The 11,644-nt window shown below is 51.6% G+C and overlaps 1 protein-coding gene across 1 annotated transcript; it reads right to left on the minus strand.

The window, feature by feature from the left end:
* Positions 1-233: 233 nt before the first annotated feature.
* LOC147684471 (olfactory receptor 5AR1-like) lies at positions 234-1,172 on the minus strand. The gene has a single exon (XM_086939641.1). It carries the CDS (start codon positions 1,167-1,169, stop codon positions 234-236), a length of 936 nt encoding a protein of 311 aa, XP_086795767.1. The 5' UTR covers positions 1,170-1,172.
* Between the last annotated feature and the right edge of the window lie 10,472 nt (positions 1,173-11,644).

An 11,644-nucleotide genomic window follows, 5' to 3' on the forward strand; every position in this document is an offset into this window, starting at 1 on the left:
TCTCCTTGACAGGAGTTTCCTTCTGACCCACAAAATCAATTAAATAAGAAAAATAATTTTTGGTTTGCGATTTTATCCTACCTTGTATTACGTGATTACTCTCACAGAACAACTTACTTCCTAGTGTGCTTTGGACTTTGCTTAGAATTAAGAGATTGATGAGGAATTCGGTTTGAAGTTAAATAATACCTACCCTAGGTTTGGTTTATAAATCAGAAACAAAGACAAAACGTTTAGAACCTTGAAAAAGAAGATGCACGTACACATACTTTCTTAAAAGTTTTTTTCATCTGTTCATTTCTTAGGCTGTATATGAAAGGGTTTAGCATGGGGACAATGATGTACATCACAGTTACTCCATTTTTCCTCTCCAGTGAGTAGTTTGAGTTTGGCTGGAATTCGCTGAATAGAATGGTCATGTAGTACAAGCTGACAACAATGAGGTGTGAGGAGCAGGTATTGAAGGCTTTACTCCTCCCCTCGCTTGAGCGGATACTCAAAACAGTTGAGATGATACGGATGTATGAGATCACTATAGGGATAATGGAGACCAGGAGTAGGAAGGTGCCCACAGTGAAAATCAGGAGCTCAATGATGGTGGTGTCTGAGCAGGAGAGCTTCAGAAGTACAGACACGTCACAGAAGAAGCTCTGGATCAAGTTTGATGAACAAAATGACAGTGTGAGGATCATTATACCGTATAGAAAGGAATTGAAGAGACCACCTATACAGGCACCTGCCACCAATAAAATGCACATCTTCTTGCTCATTGCTATAGAATACTGCAAGGGCCTACAGATGGCAACATATCGGTCATAGGCCATTGCCCCAAGTAGCAGATTGTCAGTGGTCTCCACACCAACAAAGACAAACAACTGTGCAATACAGCGTGAGTATGAGATGGTCTTCCTCTGTGAGATGGTGCTGACCAGCAGCTGGGGCACTATGGCTGTCAATACGCAAATGTCCACTAGTGACAGGCTCCAGATGAAGTAATACATAGGGCTGTGAAGCTTTGAATCATTAGCAATGGCTGCCATGATGGCACTGTTGCTTCCTAACCCAACAATGTACATTGTAAGGAAGAGGACAAAGAGTGCAGTCTGATGCTTTGGATTGTCTGACAGGCCCTGGTAAATAAAGTACATCACTCTGGTCTGGTTCTCCATGTCCATTCTTTTATCTGCAAACATCTGCAGGTGAAAAGTGAAGTCATATTTTAAACAAGAGAGTAGAGAACATTCAGCATTGACACGCTGCAAATATGTGAAACAAAAGTCTAATAACATGATAAAGTCCTAAAAGTGACTTTGCTGTGTCTAAAACTAGAAAAGAAACAGGGCTTATTATGACTTTAGCTGTGTGGTAGCAGGCTGCCATGCCAGTGTCCTGCTGCCACACTGCCAAAGCCATAATGAAACCACTAGCAATATTCCAACTGGAATCCAGGTTGTGTGGTCCTGCAGCAACTGGCCCACAGTGGTTCAGTGGTAAGGCTCATATGTCAGCCTTAGTTAAGGCATCACAATGGGAATGCCATTGCACATTCCTGCAGGGTATGAACCGTCAAGTCCATGCCCTGCAGGAACTGGCGTGCATGCATACAATGGGGGCACACTAGGTGCTCCCCTGCATGCATCCCCTAGTGCCTAGGCGGGCACACTGCTATGAAATCTGTGGTGGTGAGGACATTCCTAATATGCTTGGTGGTGCTGAAGCTGCACCACCAGCATATTAGGGTTCTGAGACAGCTAAAAGACTGCCAGGGTTCAGTAGCAGCAGTCCCATTGTAATCCAGCCCCTGTACTTGTAATAGGAATGGTGGACCGCCAGTGACTGCCACTGTGGGCTTGAGGGCCCATCGTACAGCCAAACGCAAAATAAGGCCCACAATATTAGCAGGGGTAAAAGTTCCCTTGCACATGTATTAAAGCAACAACAGCTAGTCTACAACCTTTGCTGGAAACCTCTCAAATGTACAAAATATTCAGGAGAGTTGAACTTGCACCTGCAAGTAGTAGTGCTCAGCTCCCTGTCAAATGACAATGGGAGTAACTAGCTTTGCTGTGCAAATGGTTTATTGAGGGGATAGAGTATTAGACATGTACAGTGCAGCTTCTTCCTTGTAACCAACTCTGTAACTGCTATCAAACAAAAACATTCTAATCTGTGACACTATAGAATCATGCCATCACTCCAGATCTAATTAAACAGCCAGAGAAATTACATTTTCCCTATGTTTTAGAAACTTACATATACTCTAAACAGAAACAGAAAATAATTACCAAACAGGTTGCTCTTCAAATTATTCCCTGCTACATCAACGCAGTCCTTACCACTTTTAAATTCATGGTTATGTTTCAAAGTGTTTAATTGTCTGGGTCTCAAAGCATCTCCTCCATCTCCATACTTATCAGGCAGAAGTGTATCTTCTTCAGCTTGATTGGATTCCAGATAACACCATAATCATTATTGACTTAATTATGAGTTTACTGCCAAATACACTGTGGCGCAGAAGTGGCAGTCCAGCCACCGCTGTATCAGTGGTCTGTCTGCCTGATTACAACTTGGGTGCCCGGACCGCCATAGCACCGCCGCAACAACCATGGATCAGAGATCCCTGATGGTGGTGCTGTGGTCTGGGGACCGCAATATGGGCATAATTATGAGTCTTGGACCACCGAGCTCATGGAGGCGCAGTGGTGGCAGTCTGGTAACCGCTGTACGGGTGGTCTGACCCCAGGATTACAATTTGAGTGGTTGAAGTGCCATGGCATGGCAGCAACCTCCATCCCTGGTGGTGGTGCTGCGGTCTGAGGACGGCAATATGCTTGGTGGTGCCCTGCGTCACTGTCAAGCATATCAAGACTTTCCTCACTGCCAGCATTCTCATTGAGGTTCTTAGTCCATGGAACTGCTGGCCTTGAGAAAAACACTTGTTCCTTTACACAGGGATGTATGCAGGGGGCCCTATGCTGTGCCCCCCTATGTGCTAGCACCCCAATTCCTGAAATCCGGCGTTCCCATAGTGGTGTCAATTTTCAAAGGCGCAGCTGTCGGCCCGCAAAATAACACGTATTAAAGTCATAATCAGACCCTATGCTTGGTAGTGCCCTACCACACCGCCAAGCATATTATGACTTTCCTTACCATCAGCAATCACATGGAGGTTCTTACTCCATGGAACTGCTGGCGGTGAGAAATGAAAGTTGGTCATGTGCACAGGGGTGCAGGCAGAGGGGTACAGGTTATGCGCCCCTGTCCGCATGCACCCCAGTTCCTGCACAGCATAGACTGCAAGGTCCATGCCGTGGAAGTGTGTTTTTGTCATATTCAGTTATACAGATTAGGTTGCAGGTATCCCCACTATCCGGCATGAATGTTGAAATGTGTTGCGCTAATTTTAGTTGTACTGTAGCTCTTTATTTTATTCCAGTCAACATAATTTATTCTTCAGTCAATTCCTCCTCCTCCTCCTCCCTCCCTGTGCCTGGTGGCAGTCTTTGCCTTGAAGTGTCTTGCCCGGTGACACAGGGTGGGTGATGCATGTTGTCAGGTATCCGACGGAGTGAATGGTTTATGTCCCTTTGCACCTCCAGGAGCTCAGCCAGTCTTGCCTCCATCCGTCCTTGATGTTGTTGTTGACTGGCCTGTTGCTCGGCCTACAATTATTATTTTTTTTTTAATTTTTTAAAACCTTTATTTTAAAGCAGTGCACACAGCTATTTAGCCTTACATCCCTGAGGCGAGGCAGCAGAACGGAGCAAGGTAAATCAAAGTGCAAGAATCATTACATCAGAACGAGTAAAGGTTAATTTTTAACTTTTAAAACAGATGTGAGAAAGAGAGAAAGAGAAGAAGAAGCACCGAAACTGGCGCAGAGAAAAAGGCAATGAAATTCAAGTACAGTGAGGCGTAGTGGAAGGGCCGGGAAGCACAGTGAACACAGTAATAATCAGTGTAGTAGAAACATTAGGAACGTGGGGGGAGGGAAACACAGGATAGCAGAATAGTAGGCCTACAGGTTTTTGATCTCTGTGAGGACCCCCCCTATCTGGCTGCCCTCCCTGGTGTCCTGCTGGTATGCCTCCATGATGTTGCAGAGTTCAGACATACCGGGCCCTGCAGCTGGCTGGTCAGGTTCCCGCCTCCGCCTGCTGCCACTCTCACCACCCCTGCCCACACGAGCCTGGCCTGCCGTTGTGGGCACATCGGCTCAACGGTACCCCTGAGTGATGGCACTGGTGGTGTTGTCTGCCCCCTCATGGGTGCCCACCAAACCTTGTCTCTCATTGAATGGCTCAGTTCTTGAGTGTTGGCAGGGCTCTGAGCTGTCTGCTGAGATGTGGCAGGAATGGTGGTGGTAGTTGGCGCAGATGTCCCTGGTACAGGTGCTGCTGGGTTTGGGGCACCAGAGGTGCCAGGTCGGTCGGGTTAATCCGTGGAGTAGTGAGAGGCATTGCTGTTGTTGGGATCAGGGTCCGGCAGAGCCTGGGACTGTGAATCGTCTTCCCCATCGTTGGGGTTTGATCCCGCACATTGCCCTGTGGGTGTGAGAGACACACAATGTTAATGCCATTTAATGCAACATACATTTTTCATACACATTGTACTTGGCACTGTTCCACCCGGTAGTTGTCCATGCTTTGGATTGTCCTCTATGTTCACTTCTGGATGGGTATGTTGTGTGGTACGATTGATATGTACTCCAGAGTCATTGACATGGGTGGGCATATTTACAATGACTGGCACCGCCCTGCATATCAGCAGGGATTCACCAGTCATTGTGCACCACATCAATGCCAGCACGGATGCAACACATTCACATTGTGGAGCATCATGGTGGAAAAATGGCACAGCTGCGTCACACATCTGTGCCATATGAGTAGGCGCATTGCTGGAGTTGCGTCACCAGCGCAACACAGCTCCAGCAATGGTCTGTGGGGCCCTATCTGCACAATGTTGCTTCTATCCTTACACCTCCATCAGACATGCACAGGGATTTGACTCAGCATGTGCTTAACAGTGACAGAGTGGAATATTGTAGATTGACATAGCCAATTTTGGGAGGCGTGGCTGAGTCATAACGCCCATCACCTCCCTCCCCCATGCGCCAGAACACCTACTTCTGGCGCAGGGCCTGACACATCTCCATGATGCGTCACCTTGTCAATTGCAAACACTATGGCTCCTCTTTGGTGCCGCCGCTGTGTCACAAAGGTGACGCAACGGCGGAGTGAAAGAAGCGCAAGGGGCTTATGAATGTGCACCGTGCATTTGTTGCTTGGATGCTTCATCAGATCTGAATTGTTTTTTTTGTGTTACATGACCATTGTGACAGTGGGGCACACCATTGTCTAGGCCAGGAAGGTATGTTTGTGTAAGGGGTGTGTGTGACAGGTAAGCATGGGCTGAAAATTCGTTCCGCTCGCGGAATATGCGGATTTTCCGCGATTTCACGATCCGCGAATCTCGAAAAAATCGCGGTAAAATCTGTGAATCAGCGGGGACGAATTTTCAGCCAAGCACTTAAAGGGTTACAGCAGCAGGTGCAAAAGTTGAAGCTAATTTTTTGCAACCTTTTACAAAAGGGTTACAAAGAAATTAACTTCAACTTGGCTACCTGCTGCTGTAAACCTGTAAGTGCTTCCTGGCGCCTCGTTGCCTATTTGCAACTATTCTCTGACCCTGCTCTGCCCCTTGAAGCAGGGTCAGAGAATAGTTACAAGTAGGCAATGAGGCGCCTGTCACGAAAATTAAACCTCAACAGGAAGCACTGACAGATATAAAAACAAGCATTTGCAATGCAATAGGTCTCGCATTAGGAAAGTTTGAGCTATTGGTCTTGTAAATGACAATTTCTTTTATTTATGTGTTGGTTTTGAAAATAGCTAAATTAATAGCTTTGTCATTTACAATGCCAATAGTTATAACTTTCGCAAATGTGACACCTTTAGCATTTGTAATGCAACATGTTTTGTATTTACGTGACTTAGATGTATTGATATTACAAATTACAATGGCTTTTAATTTTTTTAAATAATTAATCATCTATACTACTATTATAAAGGAGAAACTTTCAGGCTTTGAGGCGGGTAAACTCAGGAACCACTGCGCCAATCTACACACCCGATACATCGTAGAAAACGTCAGGGTGTGTAGATGGTTATAGGCTATAAACATTTTCAAAATAAACGTTATTTAAAAAGATATTTTTTTTTAAAAAGTAGTCCCCCAAAGTAGCGCCGACCACGACGTGCGTGGTCACGTCAGGAGCAGAGGAGGAGCGGCTAGGAGCGTTGGACTGAGGAGCGGAGGCAAAGGTAAGGCAGCAGGGGTCAGGGGGCAGGGTTTGGGGCAGGGGCAGGGGTCGGAGCATGCAGGGGCCGGGTCAGGCGGGGAACGGGCCGGGCGATAGCTGCACTTATCATTTCTCTCGATGTGTGGATGACGAGTCAGTGCAGCTATCGGCACCAATTGTAGCGCTATTGCAGAACATAACTATTACTAGAAACACCCAGGGTGGGTGGATGAAGGAACCCGTGGAGAAGTGAACGGATGGAGCAACGAGTGTGTGTAGGAATGTTTAAAGGAACATCTGAATGAATACATATGAATGAATGAAGCAACATGCGAGTGTCTGCATGTATCAATCTGTGCGCTAATGATTGAAATAAGTGCCTGCGTGAATGACTGTGTTAATGGACACACATGAACATGTAAATGAACCAGTGTGTGCACCACGCTAACGAGGGGTTCCAGCATTCTTAAGGGGTTTCATTGCACAACCATAGTGCAAGAGATGCCCACCCACCTGAAGCCGAGGGGTGGCCCGTCTCCGAGGTCATGACCTTGAAGATGAAGGCTCGCTGAGGAGGACAGAAGTGGAGGACGTGGGGTGACCTTCTGTAATGTGACTGGTGCTCAGGTAAAGCGCTGCAATCCCTTCGGGTGGAGTTAGCGCTATGTAAAGCTGCAACAAACATATAAAGTACCTGATTTAAACCTGATACATGCCCCCCTCGCCAGTAGCAAGGCCAGGGGGCATGTGGCTCGGATGGCATCAGGCGGGCACCTCGTAAATAAATAAATGGAGGTGAGGGGCTCCCCCCGTGGCCCCCCTTCCGCGCCCGGCACCCCCTCCTCTCATGCACCTGCTGGAGCTCGGTGGTTCGGGGCTCGGATACACAGCCTGCTGGCAGGATGAATGCCCAGTCAGTCAGACTGGCTCGGGTGACAACCGAGGGAGGAAAACTCATGACCAATACCCGGAGAGCTCCCCGTGGGGCGAGTGCCAGGGCGGCCCTAAGAAAGTACACACAACCAGAGGTACATGCTACAGGCCAGCCAGGCAGATGCACACAGCCAGAGAAGAGGTACACACTGCAGACAACCAGACAGGCAGGCACACACAGCCAGAGGTACACACTGCAGACAACCAGGCAGGCAGGCACACACAACCAGAGGTACATGCTACAGGCCAGCCAGGCAGACGCACACAGCCAGAGAAGAGGTACACACTGCAGGCAACCAGACAGGCAGGCAGGCACACACAGCCAGAGGTACACACTGCAGACAACCAGACAGGCAGGCACACACAGCCAGAGGTACAAACTGCAGACAACCAGACAACAGGCACACACAGCCAGAGGTACACACTGCAGACAACCAGGCAGGCACACACAGCCAGAGGTACACACTGCAGACAACCAGGCAGGCACACACAGCCAGAGGTACACACTGCAGACAACCAGACAGCAGGCACACACAGCCAGAGGTACACACTGCAGGCCAGACAGGCACACACAGCCAGAGGTACACACTGCAGGCAGGCACACACAGCCAGAGGTACACACTGCAGACAACCAGACAGCAGGCACACACAGCCAGAGGTACACACTGCAGACAACCAGACAGGCAGGCACACACAGCCAGAGGCACACACTGCAGACAACCAGACAGGCAGGCACACACAGCCAGAGGTACACACTGCAGACAACCAGACAGGCAGGCACACACAGCCAGAGGTACACACTGCAGACAACCAGACAGGCAGGCACACACAGCCAGAGGTACACACTGCAGACAACCAGGCAGGCACACACAGCCAGAGGTACACACTGCAGACAACCAGACAGCAGGCACACACAGCCAGAGGTACACACTGCAGATAACCAGGCAGGCACACACAGCCAGAGGTACACACTGCAGACAACCAGGCAGGCACACACAGCCAGAGGTACACACTGCAGACAACCAGACAGGCAGGCACACACAGCCAGAGGCACACACTGCAGACAACCAGACAGGCAGGCACACACAGCCAGAGGTACACACTGCAGACAACCAGACAGGCAGGCACACACAGCCAGAGGTACACACTGCAGACAACCAGGCAGGCAGGCACACACAGCCAGAGGTACACACTGCAGACAACCAGGCAGGCACACACAACCAGAGGTACACACTGCAGACAACCAGGCAGACACACACAGCCAGAGGTACACACTGCAGACAACCAGACAGGCAGGCACACACAGCCAGAGGTACACACTGCAGACAACCAGGCAGGCACACACAGCCAGAGGTACACACTGCAGACAACCAGACAGCAGGCACACACAGCCAGAGGTACACACTGCAGATAACCAGGCAGGCACACACAGCCAGAGGTACACACTGCAGACAACCAGGCAGGCACACACAGCCAGAGGTACACACTGCAGACAACCAGACAGGCAGGCACACACAACCAGAGGCACACACTGCAGACAACCAGACAGGCAGGCACACACAGCCAGAGGTACACACTGCAGACAACCAGACAGGCAGGCACACACAGCCAGAGGTACACACTGCAGACAACCAGACAGGCAGGCACACACAGCCAGAGGTACACACTGCAGACAACCAGACAGGCAGGCACACACAGCCAGAGGTACACACTGCAGACAACCAGACAGGCAGGCACACACAGCCAGAGGCACACACTGCAGACAACCAGACAGGCAGGCACACACAGCCAGAGGTACACACTGCAGACAACCAGACAGGCAGGCACACACAGCCAGAGGTACACACTGCAGACAACCAGACAGGCAGGCACACACAGCCAGAGGTACACACTGCAGACAACCAGACAGGCAGGCACACACAGCCAGAGGCACACACTGCAGACAACCAGACAGGCAGGCACACACAGCCAGAGGCACACACTGCAGACAACCAGACAGGCAGGCACACACAGCCAGAGGTACACACTGCAGACAACCAGGCAGGCACACACAGCCAGAGGTACACACTGCAGACAACCAGACAGCAGGCACACACAGCCAGAGGTACACACTGCAGACAACCAGGCAGGCACACACAGCCATAGGTACACACTGCAGACAACCAGACAGGCAGGCACACACAGCCAGAGGTACACACTGCAGGCCAGACAGGCACACACAGCCAGAGGTACACACTGCAGACAACCAGACAGGCAGGCACACACAGCCAGAGGTACACACTGCAGACAACCAGGCAGGCACACACAGCAAGAGGTACTCACTGCAGAGAACCAGGCAGGCACACACAGCCAGAGGTACACACTGCAGACAGGCAGGCAGGCACACACAGCCAGAGGTACATACTGCAGGCAGGCACACACAGCCAGAGGTACACACTGCAGACAGGCAGGCAGGCACACACAGCCAGAGGTACACACTGCAGACAACCAGGCAGACACACACAGCCAGAGGTACACACTGCAAACAACCAGGCACGCAGGCACACACAGCCAGAGGTACACACTGCAGAGAACCAGGCAGGCACACACAGCGAGAGGTACACACTGCAGACAACCAGACAGGCAGGCACACACAGCCAGAGGTACACACTGCAGACAACCAGGCAGGCACACACAACCAGAGGTACACACTGCAGACAACCAGGCAGGCACACACAGCCAGAGGTACACACTGCAGACAACCAGGCAGGCAGGCACACACAGCCAGAGGTACACACTGCAGACAACCAGGCAGGCACACACAACCAGAGGTACACAATGCAGACAACCAGGCAGGCACACACAGCCAGAGGTACACACTGCAGACAACCAGACAGGCAGGCACACACAGCCAGAGGTACACACTGCAGACAACCAGGCAGGCACACACAGCCAGAGGTACTCACTGCAGAGAACCAGGCAGGCACACACAGCCAGAGGTACACACTGCAGACAGGCAGGCAGGCACACACAGCCAGAGGTACACACTGCAGACAACCAGGCAGACACACACAGCCAGAGGTACACACTGCAGACAACCAGGCAGGCAGGCACACACAGCCAGAGGTACACACTGCAGACAACCAGACAGGCAGGCACACACAGCCAGAGGTACACACTGCAGACAACCAGGCAGGCACACACAGCCAGAGGTACTCACTGCAGAGAACCAGGCAGGCACACACAGCCAGAGGTACACACTGCAGACAGGCAGGCAGGCACACACAGCCAGAGGTACACACTGCAGGCAGACACACACAGCCAGAGGTACACACTGCAGACAACCAGGCAGACACACACAGCCAGAGGTACACACTGCAGACAACCAGGCAGGCAGGCACACACAGCCAGAGGTACACACTGCAAAGAACCAGGCAGGCACACACAGCCAGAGGTACACACTGCAGACAACCAGACAGGCAGGCACACACAGCCAGAGGTACACACTGCAGACGACCAGGCAGGCACACACAACCAGAGGTACACACTGCAGACAACCAGGCAGGCACACACAGCCAGAGGTACACACTGCAGACAACCAGGCAGGCACACACAGCCAGAGGTACACACTGCAGAGAACCAGGCAGGCACACACAGCCAGAGGTGCACACTGCAGACAGGCAGGCAGGCAAACACAGCCAGAGGTATACACTGCAGACAACCAGGCAGACACACACAGCCAAAGGTACACACTGCAGACAACCAGGCAGGCAGGCACACACAGCCAGAGGTACACACTGCAGACAACCAGGCAGGCACACACAGCCAGAGGTACACACTGCAGACAACTAGACAGGCAGGCACACACAGCCAGAGGTACACACTGCAGATAACCAGGCAGGCAGGCAGGCACACACAGCCAGAGGTACACACTGCAGACAACCAGGCAGGCAGGCAGGCAGGCACACACAGCCAGAGGTACTCACTGCAGAGAACTAGGCAGGCACACACAACCAGAGGTACACTCTGCAGGCAACCAGGAGGAGGAGCGACAGGAGGAGCGGCGTACAGGCGGGGAGGAGCAGCGGAGGATAGGCGGTGAGGAGCAGCGGACAGGCGGTGAAGAGCAGCGGACAGGCGGTGAAGAGCAGCGGACAGAAGGTGAGGAGCGGTGGACAGGCGGTGAGGAGCGGTGGACAGGTGGTGAGGAGCAGCGGACAGGCGGTGAGGAGCGGCGGACAGGAGTGGTGAGGAGCAGCGGAGGACAGGCGGTGAGGAGCAGCGGACAGGCGGTGAGGAGCAGCGGACAGGCGGTGAGGAGCAGCGGACAGGCGGTGAGGAGCGGCGGACAGGCGGGGAGGAGCGGTGAGGAGCAGCGGAGTACAGGCGGTGAGGACCGGCGGACAGGCGGAGGTAAGCGAAGCAGCCACG

Source organism: Lissotriton vulgaris, chromosome 10, assembly GCF_964263255.1.
Source record: "Lissotriton vulgaris chromosome 10, aLisVul1.2, whole genome shotgun sequence".
NCBI classification, from domain to species: domain Eukaryota; kingdom Metazoa; phylum Chordata; class Amphibia; order Caudata; family Salamandridae; genus Lissotriton; species Lissotriton vulgaris.

What these genes read in the sequence shown, in the direction of transcription:
- LOC147684471 (XM_086939641.1), bottom strand. Translation starts at nt 1,169, where the DNA reads ATGGAGAACCAGACCAGAGTGATGTACTTTATTTACCAGGGCCTGTCA.